The sequence below is a fragment of the Lampris incognitus genome, chromosome 1 (genome assembly GCF_029633865.1).
Source record: "Lampris incognitus isolate fLamInc1 chromosome 1, fLamInc1.hap2, whole genome shotgun sequence".
Lineage (NCBI taxonomy): Eukaryota > Metazoa > Chordata > Actinopteri > Lampriformes > Lampridae > Lampris > Lampris incognitus.
The window spans coordinates 26636830-26649390 of record NC_079211.1 but is presented as its reverse complement, the minus strand read 5'-3'; the positions used below and the strand labels follow the sequence as shown (position 1 = coordinate 26649390).

Genomic DNA, 12561 nt, shown 5'->3' with positions numbered 1-12561 from the left:
TGCACGTTCCCCTTGTGGTATATTTTGAATGGTGCCTGAAACAAGCGATATGTGTGTGTGTGTGTGTGTGTGTGTGTGTGTGTGCGTGTAAGTGTGTGTGTGTGTGTGTGTGTAAATTTCTTTGTCTTCCACATTTGGAAGGAATCTATTGCGTTGTAAACATTTTTCAGTGTTTGGTGCATTATTTTGTCATGTTTTTTCTACTATCAGGAGATAAATATTCCGCTCTCTTAGATGTGAAAGTTATCAGGGTATGTATTTGTCGTTAGTGTAAATGGAAAAGATCACATATTTGTCTGATATTGGATTGAGTATGCAAATTCTGCTATCAAAACGTTTCCTCTCCCCTTCTCTGGCCTTTGTAAAGTCATGTTAGGGTTAAGTGAGGCCAGTGCAGTTGCAGTCTTTGAGATTGTCCCGACGAAAAGCAGAAAAAAAAGCTCTTTGTCGCTGTCCATGGTGCTGAAACGCTTCACGACGATTTGGTTCTAACATAAAATTAGTTACTTGAATAGGATCTTCATTTCCATTATTTTCCTTCTATGTTGTTTGTTGTTTTTAACGTAATTCACTAAATACTCCGTCAATCCGTTATCCATTACATATATCTCTTATCTTTTCAATGTGTACAGTTATTTCAAATTGCCACGTGGCGACACTGTAGACCACCACATTGAAAGATGTGTTATTCGGAGTCCCGAGGCTCCGCCCATATTCAAAGCAGAGTGACGTTGCCTGGTCTTTGTTACAACGCAGCAGCACAGGGGACGGTATGCAGTCTGATAAGAGACTACGGTTTGGATTCGTCTGTGTATGCTTCAACTGGGAGTATTGTTTTCTTCTTTTCCGCTGATTGTTCGGCCGAGCTGTATCTATACTGGACTCCATGCGTTGTTCATATCGGAGGGAATCATGTCGTCTCCGGCTGGAAGGACCTTTGTCGTGGCCTATCTTACGTTCGCGCTGTCGGAGCGTTACTGGGGAGCGGTGTCGGGACAGCTCTCCTACTCCGTCTCAGAGGAAGGAAAACCGGGGACCTCTGTCGGAAACATCGCGAAGGATTTAAACCTCGCTGTGCAGGATTTGGAGTCCCGCGCGTTTCAGATCGTCTCGGGGTCGACGAAAAAATATTTCGAGGTAAATCTAAAGACCGGTGCTTTGTACGTCAATGAAAGGATAGACCGGGAGGAGCTCTGCGCCGACGACACCAAATGCTCCCAGAATGTAGAGGCGATTTTAAACAACCCTTTGAAACTCTACCGCATTGAAATCATCATATTGGATATAAATGACAATTCGCCAGTATTTCTCAGCGAGTCGCAGACAATTAACATAACTGAGAGTGCAATAGCGGGGGCGAGATTCCCCTTACATTCGGCCCATGATGCCGACGTGGGTAGAAATGGCGTGAATACTTACACACTGAGCCAGAATGAACACTTTTCTGTCGCTATCCATAAAGGGGAGAGCGTATCTGCTGATTTAGTGCTTCAGAAAGCTCTAGACAGGGAGAAACAGCCCCGGATCCTCCTCACGCTGACTGCCGTTGATGGAGGAAGTCCTGCTAAATCCGGTAGCATGACCATCATTGTGAATGTCTTAGACACCAATGATAACCCCCCTGTTTTTACTAAAACGCTGTATAAAGCTACCGTCGACGAGAATACGCCGATTGGTACATCTATAATAACCTTAAACGCCACGGATTTAGACGCAGGCCTGAATGGGGAAGTATTCTACTCATTCAACGAGTTGGGCCGGGGTAAAAAAGCGAACCCCTTTTCCATAGATGCTAAAACCGGGACTGTGACAAACACAAGAAACGTAGATTTTGAAGATAATAATGCCTTCGAGATTCAAGTTCAAGCCAGTGATGGGACTCAAACACCAATGAGCTCACACGCAAAATTATTGATTGAAGTTTTGGACGTGAACGACAATGCTCCTGAGATCACTGTGACGTCACTAAGAAACACCGTCAAAGAGGATGCCTCGATAGGCACCGCTATTGCTTTGGTGTCAGTACTCGATAAAGACGGAGGCAGAAATGGCATGGTGAATTGTAAAATTAATAAAGATGTCCCTTTCAAATTAGAATTAAATTATAAGAACTATTACACCTTGGTGGTTGACGGCCCCCTGGACAGAGAGAGTGCCGATCAGTATAATGTGACAATCACTGCTACTGATGAAGGGACTCCACCTCTTTCCACCGTCAGCGTTATCGCTGTACACGTATCAGACGTGAATGACAACAAACCTTCATTCCTAGAGCCTGTAGTAAATGTTTATGTGAAAGAGAATAACAAGATTGGGGCAGTTATTACAACAGTGTCGTCAGTTGATGCGGATGTCGATCAAAATGCACGAGTAAGCTATTCATTTTTAGATGGCAATAGTAAAACAATACCTCTTTCCACAATGATAAATATTAACTCAGAGACAGGAGATATAGTCAGCCTGCAGTCTTTTAACTATGAGGAGATGAAAACGTTCCAGTTTAAAGTTCAGGCCACAGACTCTGGTGCTCCTCCACTCAGCAGTAATGTGACTGTGAACGTGTTTATCCTGGATGAGAATGACAACAGTCCCGGGATTCTCGCTCCCTATTCTGAACACGGCTCCGTTAACAGTGAGAACGTCCCCTATTCTGCTGAAGCGGGTTACTTTGTGGCCAAGATCAGGGCTGTAGACGCAGACTCTGGATATAATGCTCTGCTTTCTTATCACATCTCGGATCCCAAGGGGAGCAACCTGTTCCGTATCGGAACCAGCACCGGGGAAATCAGGACTAAGAGGCGAATGAGTGACAATGACTTGAAAACGCACCCGTTGGTGGTGTTAGTTTCTGATAACGGAGAGCCCTCCCTGTCAGCTACTGTGTCTATTGATGTGGTGGTGGTTGAAAGCACAGGTGACATGCAGACTCCGTTCAGACACGTACCCATAAAGGAGGAGAGCTTCTCTGATCTAAACTTGTATTTGCTGATCTCCATCGTGTCAGTGTCAGTGGTGTTTCTACTGAGCCTCGTCAGTTTAATAGCGGTGAAATGCCACAGGACAGACGGCAGTTTCAGCAGGTACAGCGCCCCAATGATCACCAGCCACCCTGACGGGAGCTGGTCTTACTCTAAAGCTACTCAGCAGTATGACGTGTGTTTCAGCTCAGACACGCTGAAGAGTGACGTAGTAGTTTTCCCTGCGCCGTTTCCGCCTGCTGATGCGGAGCTGATCAGTATTAATGGAGGAGACACTTTTAACAGGACTCAGACTTTACCCACTAAAGACAAGGTAAGGAAATAAGAACTGAAGAGTATAATTTTCCACATTTGTTTGGTGGTCATTTTACTTACCAGTAACTTGTGAGTATTACTTAGTAGATGTGTCATTTTGGTTCCCCCACTGAGTTCAACTTCCCAAGTTGTAAGTAATATATGGTGGTGGGAGGGAGATCCTTGCATTCGGTGAATATATTCAAATGGATGTACTTGCTTTGCTTTGCTTTGCTTTTTATATAGATTAACTTTAGGGAAGTTGTCACCAGGTTAAAAATCCCGTTGTATTCTCGTGTAAAGCACAAGTAGTGAATCTTACCTTCTCATAATCTTACTAAAATTATTTGATACTCTGCGGAAATAACTCTGTAGATTTGTCAATAGTCAGTTGATTTTCATTTGAGAAGAATCGATTTTTACTCATAATTTGCCTTTTTTGCTTTCTTTGGTTAGCATTAATATCAATCTTGTATTTAATCTGTTCATCTCTCTCTCTCGTCTCTTTCTTTCTCCATCTGTCTCTCTATCCATATATCTGTATATCCACATCGAAAGTGCAATGCAGTAGGTGTGCATGTACATCCTATAAGTAATGTATGTGTAAAGTGTGTGTTTTCGGTCTGCTTTACGTCTCAGATAGACCGGGAGAAATCATACAGGATCCAGTGCAAAACCAGCGTTATATGGATTTTGTTGTTGTTGTTGTGGTTGTTGTTGTGGTTGCTGTTGTTGTTTTGGTTGTTGTTGACTTTAAGAACTTTCTCGAAGTTTATATCATTTAATATATTTGTTCATTTTGCAAATGATGTATATCGGGCGATTTGGACTCAGAATTGTTGGCCGAAAATGATCATTTTGCTTCTCAGGTTACTGAACAGCGGCCTTAAACTTTCTTGTGTTTTGCTGAGGTCGTTTTGCTGGAAATGCTGCTTTCAGCGGGCTTTAGATGGCGTTTCTCTCCTCCACGGCTCAAGTCTTACAGGCTTACTGGTAGATTACTGTATGTCTGTACACATCATATGTGTGTACGTCTGTGTGCGCGCGTGTGTGCGTGCGTATGCACGTGTGTGTATTTAAAATTGACAAAATTTTTTTGATTAATTGTTATGTACCTGTGTTTTATAATCAACATTAGTGAATATCAGGGTATTCTTGCAAAAAAAATCGTTAGGTTTTCCATTTGTTGTGTGAAGTTATGGGATCGGTGTATGTGTGTATAGAGGATGCTGCTTTTTGTATCTAGGTGTTTAAATGCTATATGGGCATGAACGGACAGACACGGTGCTAAAATGTTCTGTAGCCATCGTGGGCTAACTAAACTTGAACAACAATATTTTGAACAGCTGTAATTGAACAACTTGGGTTTTTGTTTTCCGGTGTGATTTGCACGTATTGTAATTGTTTCAAATGGCCGCGTGGTGACGTTGTAGACCGTGACATGGAAACGTCTTGGAGCTGTTGAGACCACTCCCAGATTCAAATTCTGCTCTTTTTTTTCTTCTTCTATTATTTCTACTCCGGGCTTTGTTACGACGACACGGCGACCCACCTCACCGGCGGATCGGAAATGATGTGAAATCTCGTGCTCTCCACCCGATACACGACGGGAAGCTGCACGTTCGGATCTATGCTTTGTTCTCGCAGCACGGAATGATGCATTTGCCCGACAGACGTGGATTTATATTGACGTCTGTGGTCCTCATGGTGTTGGGTTGTTTGCCGAAAGCGGCGTCCGCCGAGCTCTCCTACTCCGTCTCAGAGGAGGTGAGCCCGGGGACCTCTGTCGGAAACATCGCAAAGGATCTAAACCTCAACGTCCAGGACTTGGAGTCCCGCGTGTTCCGGATTGTAACCGGGTCAAAGAAAAAATATTTCGAGGTAAACCTGAAGACCGGCGCTCTGTACGTTATCGAGAGGGTCGACAGAGAGGAGCTCTGCGCAAAGGCAGCCAAGTGTACGATAAATGTCGAGGCTGTGATCAACCAGCCACTGAAGCTCTACCGCGTCGGGATTCATATTCTCGATGTGAACGATAATGATCCATCCTTCAGCGCAAAATCACAAAATATCGATATCGCAGAAAGCATCCTGCCCGGAGCTAAGTTCCCTGTTCTGTCCGCCTACGACGCTGACGTGGGGAGAAACGATATCAGCACGTACAAGTTGAATGCAAATGAGTATTTTTCTTTGGCGGTGCACAGAGGAGAGAGGGTGTCTGCAGAGTTGGTGCTGCAGAAAGCTTTAGACCGAGAAACACAGCCTGTCGTTAAACTCACGCTGACCGCTGTAGACGGAGGAACACCTGCAAAATCAGGGACGTCGGAGATAATCGTCAATGTTTTGGACAACAATGACAACATCCCGGTATTTACAAAATCATTATACAAAACCAGTATTGCAGAAAATGTACCAGCTGGAACTACAATACTAACTCTAACTGCAGCGGATGCCGATGAGGGAATAAACAAAGAGATTTCATATTCTCTGAGCACAAAAGATCAGGATGACGTCCTGAAAATATTTGATATTGATTCGGAAACAGGTGCATTAATTGTTAAGGGGAATATTGACTTCGAGGAAAATCCCGTATTTGAGATACGTGTGCAGGCCAGAGACAAAGGTCAGCCTTCTTTGGCAGCACAGTGTAAAGTTTTGGTAGAGGTGGTAGACCTCAATGACAATACTCCTGAAATTAGTGTGACTTCACTATTGACCACAGTAAGGGAAGACACACAGGTTGGCATCGCCATTGCTCTTGTGTCGGTTCTGGATGAAGACGGTGGCAAGAATGGTGACGTAAAATGCCACGTCACCGATATAGTCCCTTTTAAACTGGAGGCAAATTATAAAAACTATTATTCTTTAGTGGTCGATGGTCCCCTTGACCGAGAGAGATCCCCTCAATACAATGTCACTATATCCGCGACTGATGAAGGCAGTCCGCCTCGAGCCAACACGACCGTTATAACGGTTTACATTGCTGATGTCAATGATAATGCACCGCGTTTCTCCGAGGCTGTGATTAACGTTTATGTGAAGGAAAACAGTCCAGTAGGAGCAACTATTAAAACGGTGTCTGCAGTTGATGCTGACTTTGGTGAAAATAGCCAGCTGATATATTCTCTTTTAGACAGTACCAGTAACTCGGTACCGCTTCAGACGATGATAAACATCAACTCAGAGACAGGAGATATAGTCAGCCTGCAGTCTTTTAACTATGAGGAGATGAAAACGTTCCAGTTTAAAGTTCAGGCCACAGACTCTGGTGCTCCTCCACTCAGCAGTAATGTGACTGTGAACGTGTTTATCCTGGATGAGAATGACAACAGTCCCGGGATTCTCGCTCCCTATTCTGAACACGGCTCCGTTAACAGTGAGAACGTCCCCTATTCTGCTGAAGCGGGTTACTTTGTGGCCAAGATCAGGGCTGTAGACGCAGACTCTGGATATAACGCTCTGCTTTCTTATCACATCTCGGAGCCCAAGGGGAACAGCCTGTTCCGAATCGGAACCAGCACCGGGGAAATCCGGACTAAGAGGAGAATGAGTGACAATGACCTGAAAACGCACCCGTTGGTGGTGTTGGTTTCTGATAACGGAGAGCCCTCCCTGTCAGCTACTGTGTCTATTGATGTGGTGGTGGTTGAAAGCACAGGTGACATGCAGACTCCGTTCAGACACGTACCCATAAAGGAGGAGAGCTTCTCTGATCTAAACTTGTATTTGCTGATCTCCATCGTGTCAGTGTCAGTGGTGTTTCTACTGAGCCTCATCAGTTTAATAGCGGTGAAATGCCACAGGACAGACGGCAGTTTTAGCAGGTACAGCGCCCCAATGATCACCAGCCACCCTGACGGGAGCTGGTCTTACTCTAAAGCTACTCAGCAGTATGACGTGTGTTTCAGCTCAGACACGCTGAAGAGTGACGTAGTAGTTTTCCCTGCGCCGTTTCCGCCTGCTGATGCGGAGCTGATCAGTATTAATGGAGGAGACACTTTTAACAGGACTCAGACTTTACCCACCAAAGACAAGGTAAGACAGCATATCATTAAGTTTCTTAACAAATCTTTTCTAGTATGTTTAAATCCTGAATTGTTGGGCGTTGGTCTCTTTTTTTATATCACACGTTTGAACTGGGTGAGTTAATTAAAGTGAATGGGTTTTTAGCAATTATTTTTCCTTAATATTTTTCTCTTAAAACTTCGGTCTGTGAATTTGATACAAATACGTTGTTTCACGTCCAAAGTATTCCAACTCTCCCACTGACTTATTGGGAAGATTCCGCTCTCCGTGGTACTGAATTCATTTTTTTTTTTGGTTTGATTAACAATTTCTTTGCAGAAGAGGGCTTTTTTTATATAGTGTTCAGTGGTACTATAAAGTGAAATGTTGTGTTCTTTCTGCACGATGGCATATCGCAACTGTTTTGTGAATAGGAGGAAAACTGTCTATCTTACCACTGTTGCACAAAATCACAGTAGTCTACACTGTCCAAATTTAAAAGTAATTAATTTCTATAGAGTTGCCTAGTCTCAGACTTTTAAATGCATGTTTCCCCCAAGGGAAACGGGAAAAAACACTGGCAAGTGGGAAACGTTTAATCAAATCCAAAATTCCCCGTCCATTATCTTGAAATACACTACGTCACGGTTTGCGTCATAGGTTTTTCAGGCGTACTTTTGAGCTCATCAGTATTTTTGTATTTTCAGTGTGAAACATTGCAGAAATGTATTGCCGCCGTTTACAGTTTGGTTTGAGAAATGAGCGCATCTCATAGAGGTTAGCAGAGAAACGGGTAATTCTGGTAGATGTGTTTCACGACAAATGCATTTATTCCCAGTCACCACGTTGTGACACTATAGACCATGACATTGAAATCAAGAGGCTCCTCCCAGAGAGAGAGAGGGGGGGAGAGCGAGAGGGGGGGGGATCACCACAAAGAGGTAGGGACTGAGAGGAACGCTTCGACAGACTCCGCTATTCCAGTGTATTGAGGAGAGTATCGGTATAGCTGTGTACTTTATAACCGCCTCCATCTGGATTATTTGACAGGGGAACATATTTTCGGACCTATGTTTCGTTCTTATTCGATGGGAATATGTCTTTGCCGGGTAGCAGGCGGTCTATTGTTGGGCCTGCATGTCTGAGACTTGTGCTGCTGGGGTTTTTCTGGGTGGCGGCGTGCGGGCAGCTCTCCTACTCCGTTTTAGAAGAAGTAGACCCGGGGACCGCGGTTGGAAACATCGCCAAGGATTTAAACATAAATATTCCCGATTTGGAGTCCCGCAGTTTTCAGATTGTGACCGGATCAAAGGGGAAGTATTTCGAGGTAAATTTGAAGACTGGCGTGCTCTACGTCAGCGAGAGAATAGACAGAGAGGAGCTGTGCGCGGAGGAACCCAAATGCACGGTGAGCGTAGAGGCTGTGATGAGCAGCCCTTTAACGCTGTACCGCGTGGAAATCGACGTCCGAGACGTAAATGACAACGCTCCGTCTTTTAACACAAAGCTGCAGATTTTGGACATCGCGGAAAACACGTCACCGGGGTTCAAATTTGCGCTCTCGGAGGCAAAGGATACGGATATCGGCAGGAACGGCGTTAGTATTTACAAGCTTAGTCCCAACGAGTACTTCTCTCTTGCCACACACAAAGGAGCGGAGAGCGTCTCCGCTGAGCTAGTGCTACAGAAAGCCCTGGACCGCGAGAGGAAGCCCAAAATACAACTTATTTTATCGGCGGTAGATGGGGGAAATCCACCAAAATCAGGTACATCGGAAATCGAAATCAATGTGTTGGACAGTAATGATAACGCCCCTGTATTCAGCAATACTTTATATAAGGTTAAAATATTTGAAAACGTTCCTGTTGGGACGGCGGTCATCACTTTAAATGCGACTGATGCTGACGAAGGCACGAACAGTGAAATAGTATATTCCCTGCGTAGCAAAGATCAAGATCATATTCTGGATGTTTTTGCAATTGATCCTGAAACGGGCGTCATATCTATCAAAGGAAGGATTGACTTCGAAGACAGGAGAGTTTTTGAGATCCGTGCAGAGGCTAGAGACAAAGGCCAGCCCCCATTGACAGCCCATTGTAAAGTGCTGGTAGAAGTGTTGGACCTCAACGACAATGCTCCTGAAATCACAGTGACGTCACTGCTACGCACGGCGAATGAGGACGCTAAAGGGGGCACTGCTATTGCACTCGTGTCAGTTATCGATAGAGATGGTGGCAAAAACGGTGAGGTAAGCTGTCATTTAGCAAAAGGTGTTCCTTTCAGACTGGAAACCAACTACAAACAGTATTACTCACTGGTTGTTGATGGACCTCTTGATAGAGAGAAAGCCTCTGAATATAACGTCACCATCATAGCGACAGATGAAGGAAACCCACCTCTCTCCAGCAGGAGCATCATATCTGTGCGCATTTCTGATGTCAACGACAACGCCCCTAGATTCTCGGAGTCTGCCATTAATGTTTATGTGAAAGAAAATAGTGCAGTTGGAGCAGTTATTAAAACAGTTTCTGCAGTTGACATTGACACTGACCGAAATGGTCACGTGAGATATTCATTATTTGACAAAAACAGTAACACATTGTCTACGATGATAAACATCAACTCAGAGACAGGAGATATAGTCAGCCTGCAGTCTTTTAACTATGAGGAGATGAAAACGTTCCAGTTTAAAGTTCAGGCCACAGACTCTGGTGCTCCTCCACTCAGCAGTAATGTGACTGTGAACGTGTTTATCCTGGATGAGAATGACAACAGTCCCGGGATTCTCGCTCCCTATTCTGAACACGGCTCCGTTAACAGTGAGAACGTCCCCTATTCTGCTGAAGCGGGTTACTTTGTGGCCAAGATCAGGGCTGTAGACGCAGACTCTGGATATAATGCTCTGCTTTCTTATCACATCTCGGAGCCCAAGGGGAACAACCTGTTCCGAATCGGAACCAGCACCGGGGAAATCCGGACTAAGAGGCGAATGAGTGACAATGACCTGAAAACGCACCCGTTGGTGGTGTTGGTTTCTGATAACGGAGAGCCCTCCCTGTCAGCTACTGTGTCTATTGATGTGGTGGTGGTTGAAAGCACAGGTGACATGCAGACTCCGTTCAGACACGTACCCATAAAGGAGGAGAGCTTCTCTGATCTAAACTTGTATTTGCTGATCTCCATCGTGTCAGTGTCAGTGGTGTTTCTACTGAGCCTCATCAGTTTAATAGCGGTGAAATGCCACAGGACAGACGGCAGTTTCAGCAGGTACAGCGCCCCAATGATCACCAGCCACCCTGACGGGAGCTGGTCTTACTCTAAAGCTACTCAGCAGTATGACGTGTGTTTCAGCTCAGACACGCTGAAGAGTGACGTAGTAGTTTTCCCTGCGCCGTTTCCGCCTGCTGATGCGGAGCTGATCAGTATTAATGGAGGAGACACTTTTAACAGGACTCAGACTTTACCCACCAAAGACAAGGTAAGGATTTGTAATATCTAGTATTTTTCTTTTTTCTTTTCTCCCTCAATAAAAGCTTGCATATGCTATTTATGTAGGCAGGATGGCGCAGAATACTCAATCGCACGTGCGCACGTGTGCTGCACATTGGTAGAAAGAGTCAAATTTCAATTTTGAATATTCCATAGTAAAGTGTATCTAAAGTGTCCATCCTTACAAATATCTACCTTTTTATATTGTTGCGTTAAATCCTAGTCATGATCATCTATCTGTCTATCTATCTATCTATCTATCTATCTATCTATCTATCTATCTATCTATCTATCTATCTATCTATCTATCTATCTATCTATCTATCTATATCGTCTATCTATCATCTATATGGAGATCTGTCGATCTGTCTGTCTGTATATCTATCTGTATATCTATCTGTATATCCATCTATCTATCTATCTATCTATCTATCTATCTATCTATCTATCTATCTATCTATCTATCTATCTATCTATCTATCTATCTCTCTCTCTCTCTCTCTCTCTCTCTCTCTCTCTCTCTCTCTCTCTCTCTCTCTCTCTCTCTCTCTCTATATATATATATATATATATATATATATATATATATATATATATATATATATATATACCTATCTAGCCATCTATCTACCTACACATCATCTGACTATCTTTGAGTTTGTATTTTAACATTTTCTTTGAGAATAATTTCTTGGAAAATTATGATCATATTTTTTTCTCCACTCTTATCATCCAAGACGGTGTTTTAGATAAGAGTGTGTTAAGATTCAGTATGTGTTTACCAAAAGATCCCCAATCTCTTCTTGGTGTTGTTAATGAGTGTTGATAAATCAGACAGACTGTATTGTCTATCGACAGACCACATGATGTCGCTGGAGACCGTGTCTACCATATGAGCATGAATTATATATCTATAAAACTCCACCTCCGTTGATGGGGGGTGGAGCACATATCGTGTCACCACTTGGTGAGGGTTAGGCCAGTAGACCACTCGGAAGATGGTCACGAAAGGCAGGGAGCTTTGTTCTCGTCTGGACGATATTCACTGCAAATGAGGGATTACTTCCATTTTTTAAGATAAATTCGGACGATGCGTTTTAATTCCCCCCGTGTTGGCAGCAATGGGTCGTCGGCAGAGTAGAGGTGCAGACTGGCTTGTATGCGCCATTCTCCTTTGTTTGTTTGAGCGGTGTGCAGCGCAGCTATCATACTCTGTTTCCGAGGAGGTGGATAAAGGCACGGTGGTGGGGAACCTGGCGAAAGACCTGAACATTAAAACACAGGAACTAGAGGAACGGGATCTTCGCATTGTATCGGGCTACAGTAAGACATATTTTGAGGTGAATTTAAGGACAGGGGTCCTCTTCGTGAACGAGAGAATAGACCGAGAAGAGCTTTGCCCCAATTTGTTGAAATGTTCCCTGAACATAGAGGCCTTACTGAGTAATCCTATGAATCTCCATCGCATCGAGGTCAGTGTGCTTGATATAAATGATAACGCACCCTCCTTCCTCGAGCCAAATTACGTGTTTAACATATCCGAGTCTTCCTCGGCGGGAGAGAGATACCCTCTCCCATTAGCTAATGATGCAGACATGAGCAGTAACTCCGTGAGGAGCTATAAGTTAAATGCTAACGATCATTTCTCCCTGGATGTGCAAAGCAGCGGAGAGCAGAGCGTGTCTGCTGAGCTGGTGTTGCATAAAGCTTTAGATCGAGAGAAACAGTCCGTTATCAGATTAATACTGACCGCTTTAGATGGAGGAAAACCTCCGCGATCGGGCACATTACACAT

The 12561-nt window shown here is 44.1% G+C and overlaps 2 protein-coding genes and 1 pseudogene across 2 annotated transcripts; all 3 read left to right on the top strand.

Moving 5' to 3' along the window:
- The first annotated feature begins 912 nt into the window (after positions 1-912).
- Positions 913-3366, top strand: LOC130109898 (protocadherin alpha-4-like; annotated as a pseudogene).
- A 1559-nt stretch (positions 3367-4925) lies between these two features.
- Positions 4926-8052, top strand: LOC130109887 (protocadherin alpha-3-like). The gene is made up of 2 exons (XM_056276857.1): positions 4926-7307; positions 8023-8052. Exons 1-2 carry the CDS (start codon positions 4926-4928, stop codon positions 8050-8052), a joined length of 2412 nt encoding a protein of 803 aa, XP_056132832.1.
- Positions 8053-8373: 321 nt separating this feature from the next.
- On the top strand, positions 8374-10776 carry LOC130109876 (protocadherin alpha-3-like). The gene has a single exon (XM_056276849.1). It carries the CDS (start codon positions 8374-8376, stop codon positions 10774-10776), a length of 2403 nt encoding a protein of 800 aa, XP_056132824.1.
- Positions 10777-12561: the final 1785 nt, after the last annotated feature.

Excerpts from the sequence above, each read along its gene's own strand:
- LOC130109887 (XM_056276857.1), top strand. The coding sequence starts at position 4,926 with ATGATGCATTTGCCCGACAGACGTGGATTTATATTGACGTCTGTGGTC. Across the intron at positions 7,308-8,022 it reads CTTTACCCACCAAAGACAAG|TTTGGTTTGAGAAATGAGCG; the intron begins GTAAGACAGCAT and ends CGCCGTTTACAG.
- LOC130109876 (XM_056276849.1), top strand. The coding sequence starts at position 8,374 with ATGTCTTTGCCGGGTAGCAGGCGGTCTATTGTTGGGCCTGCATGTCTG.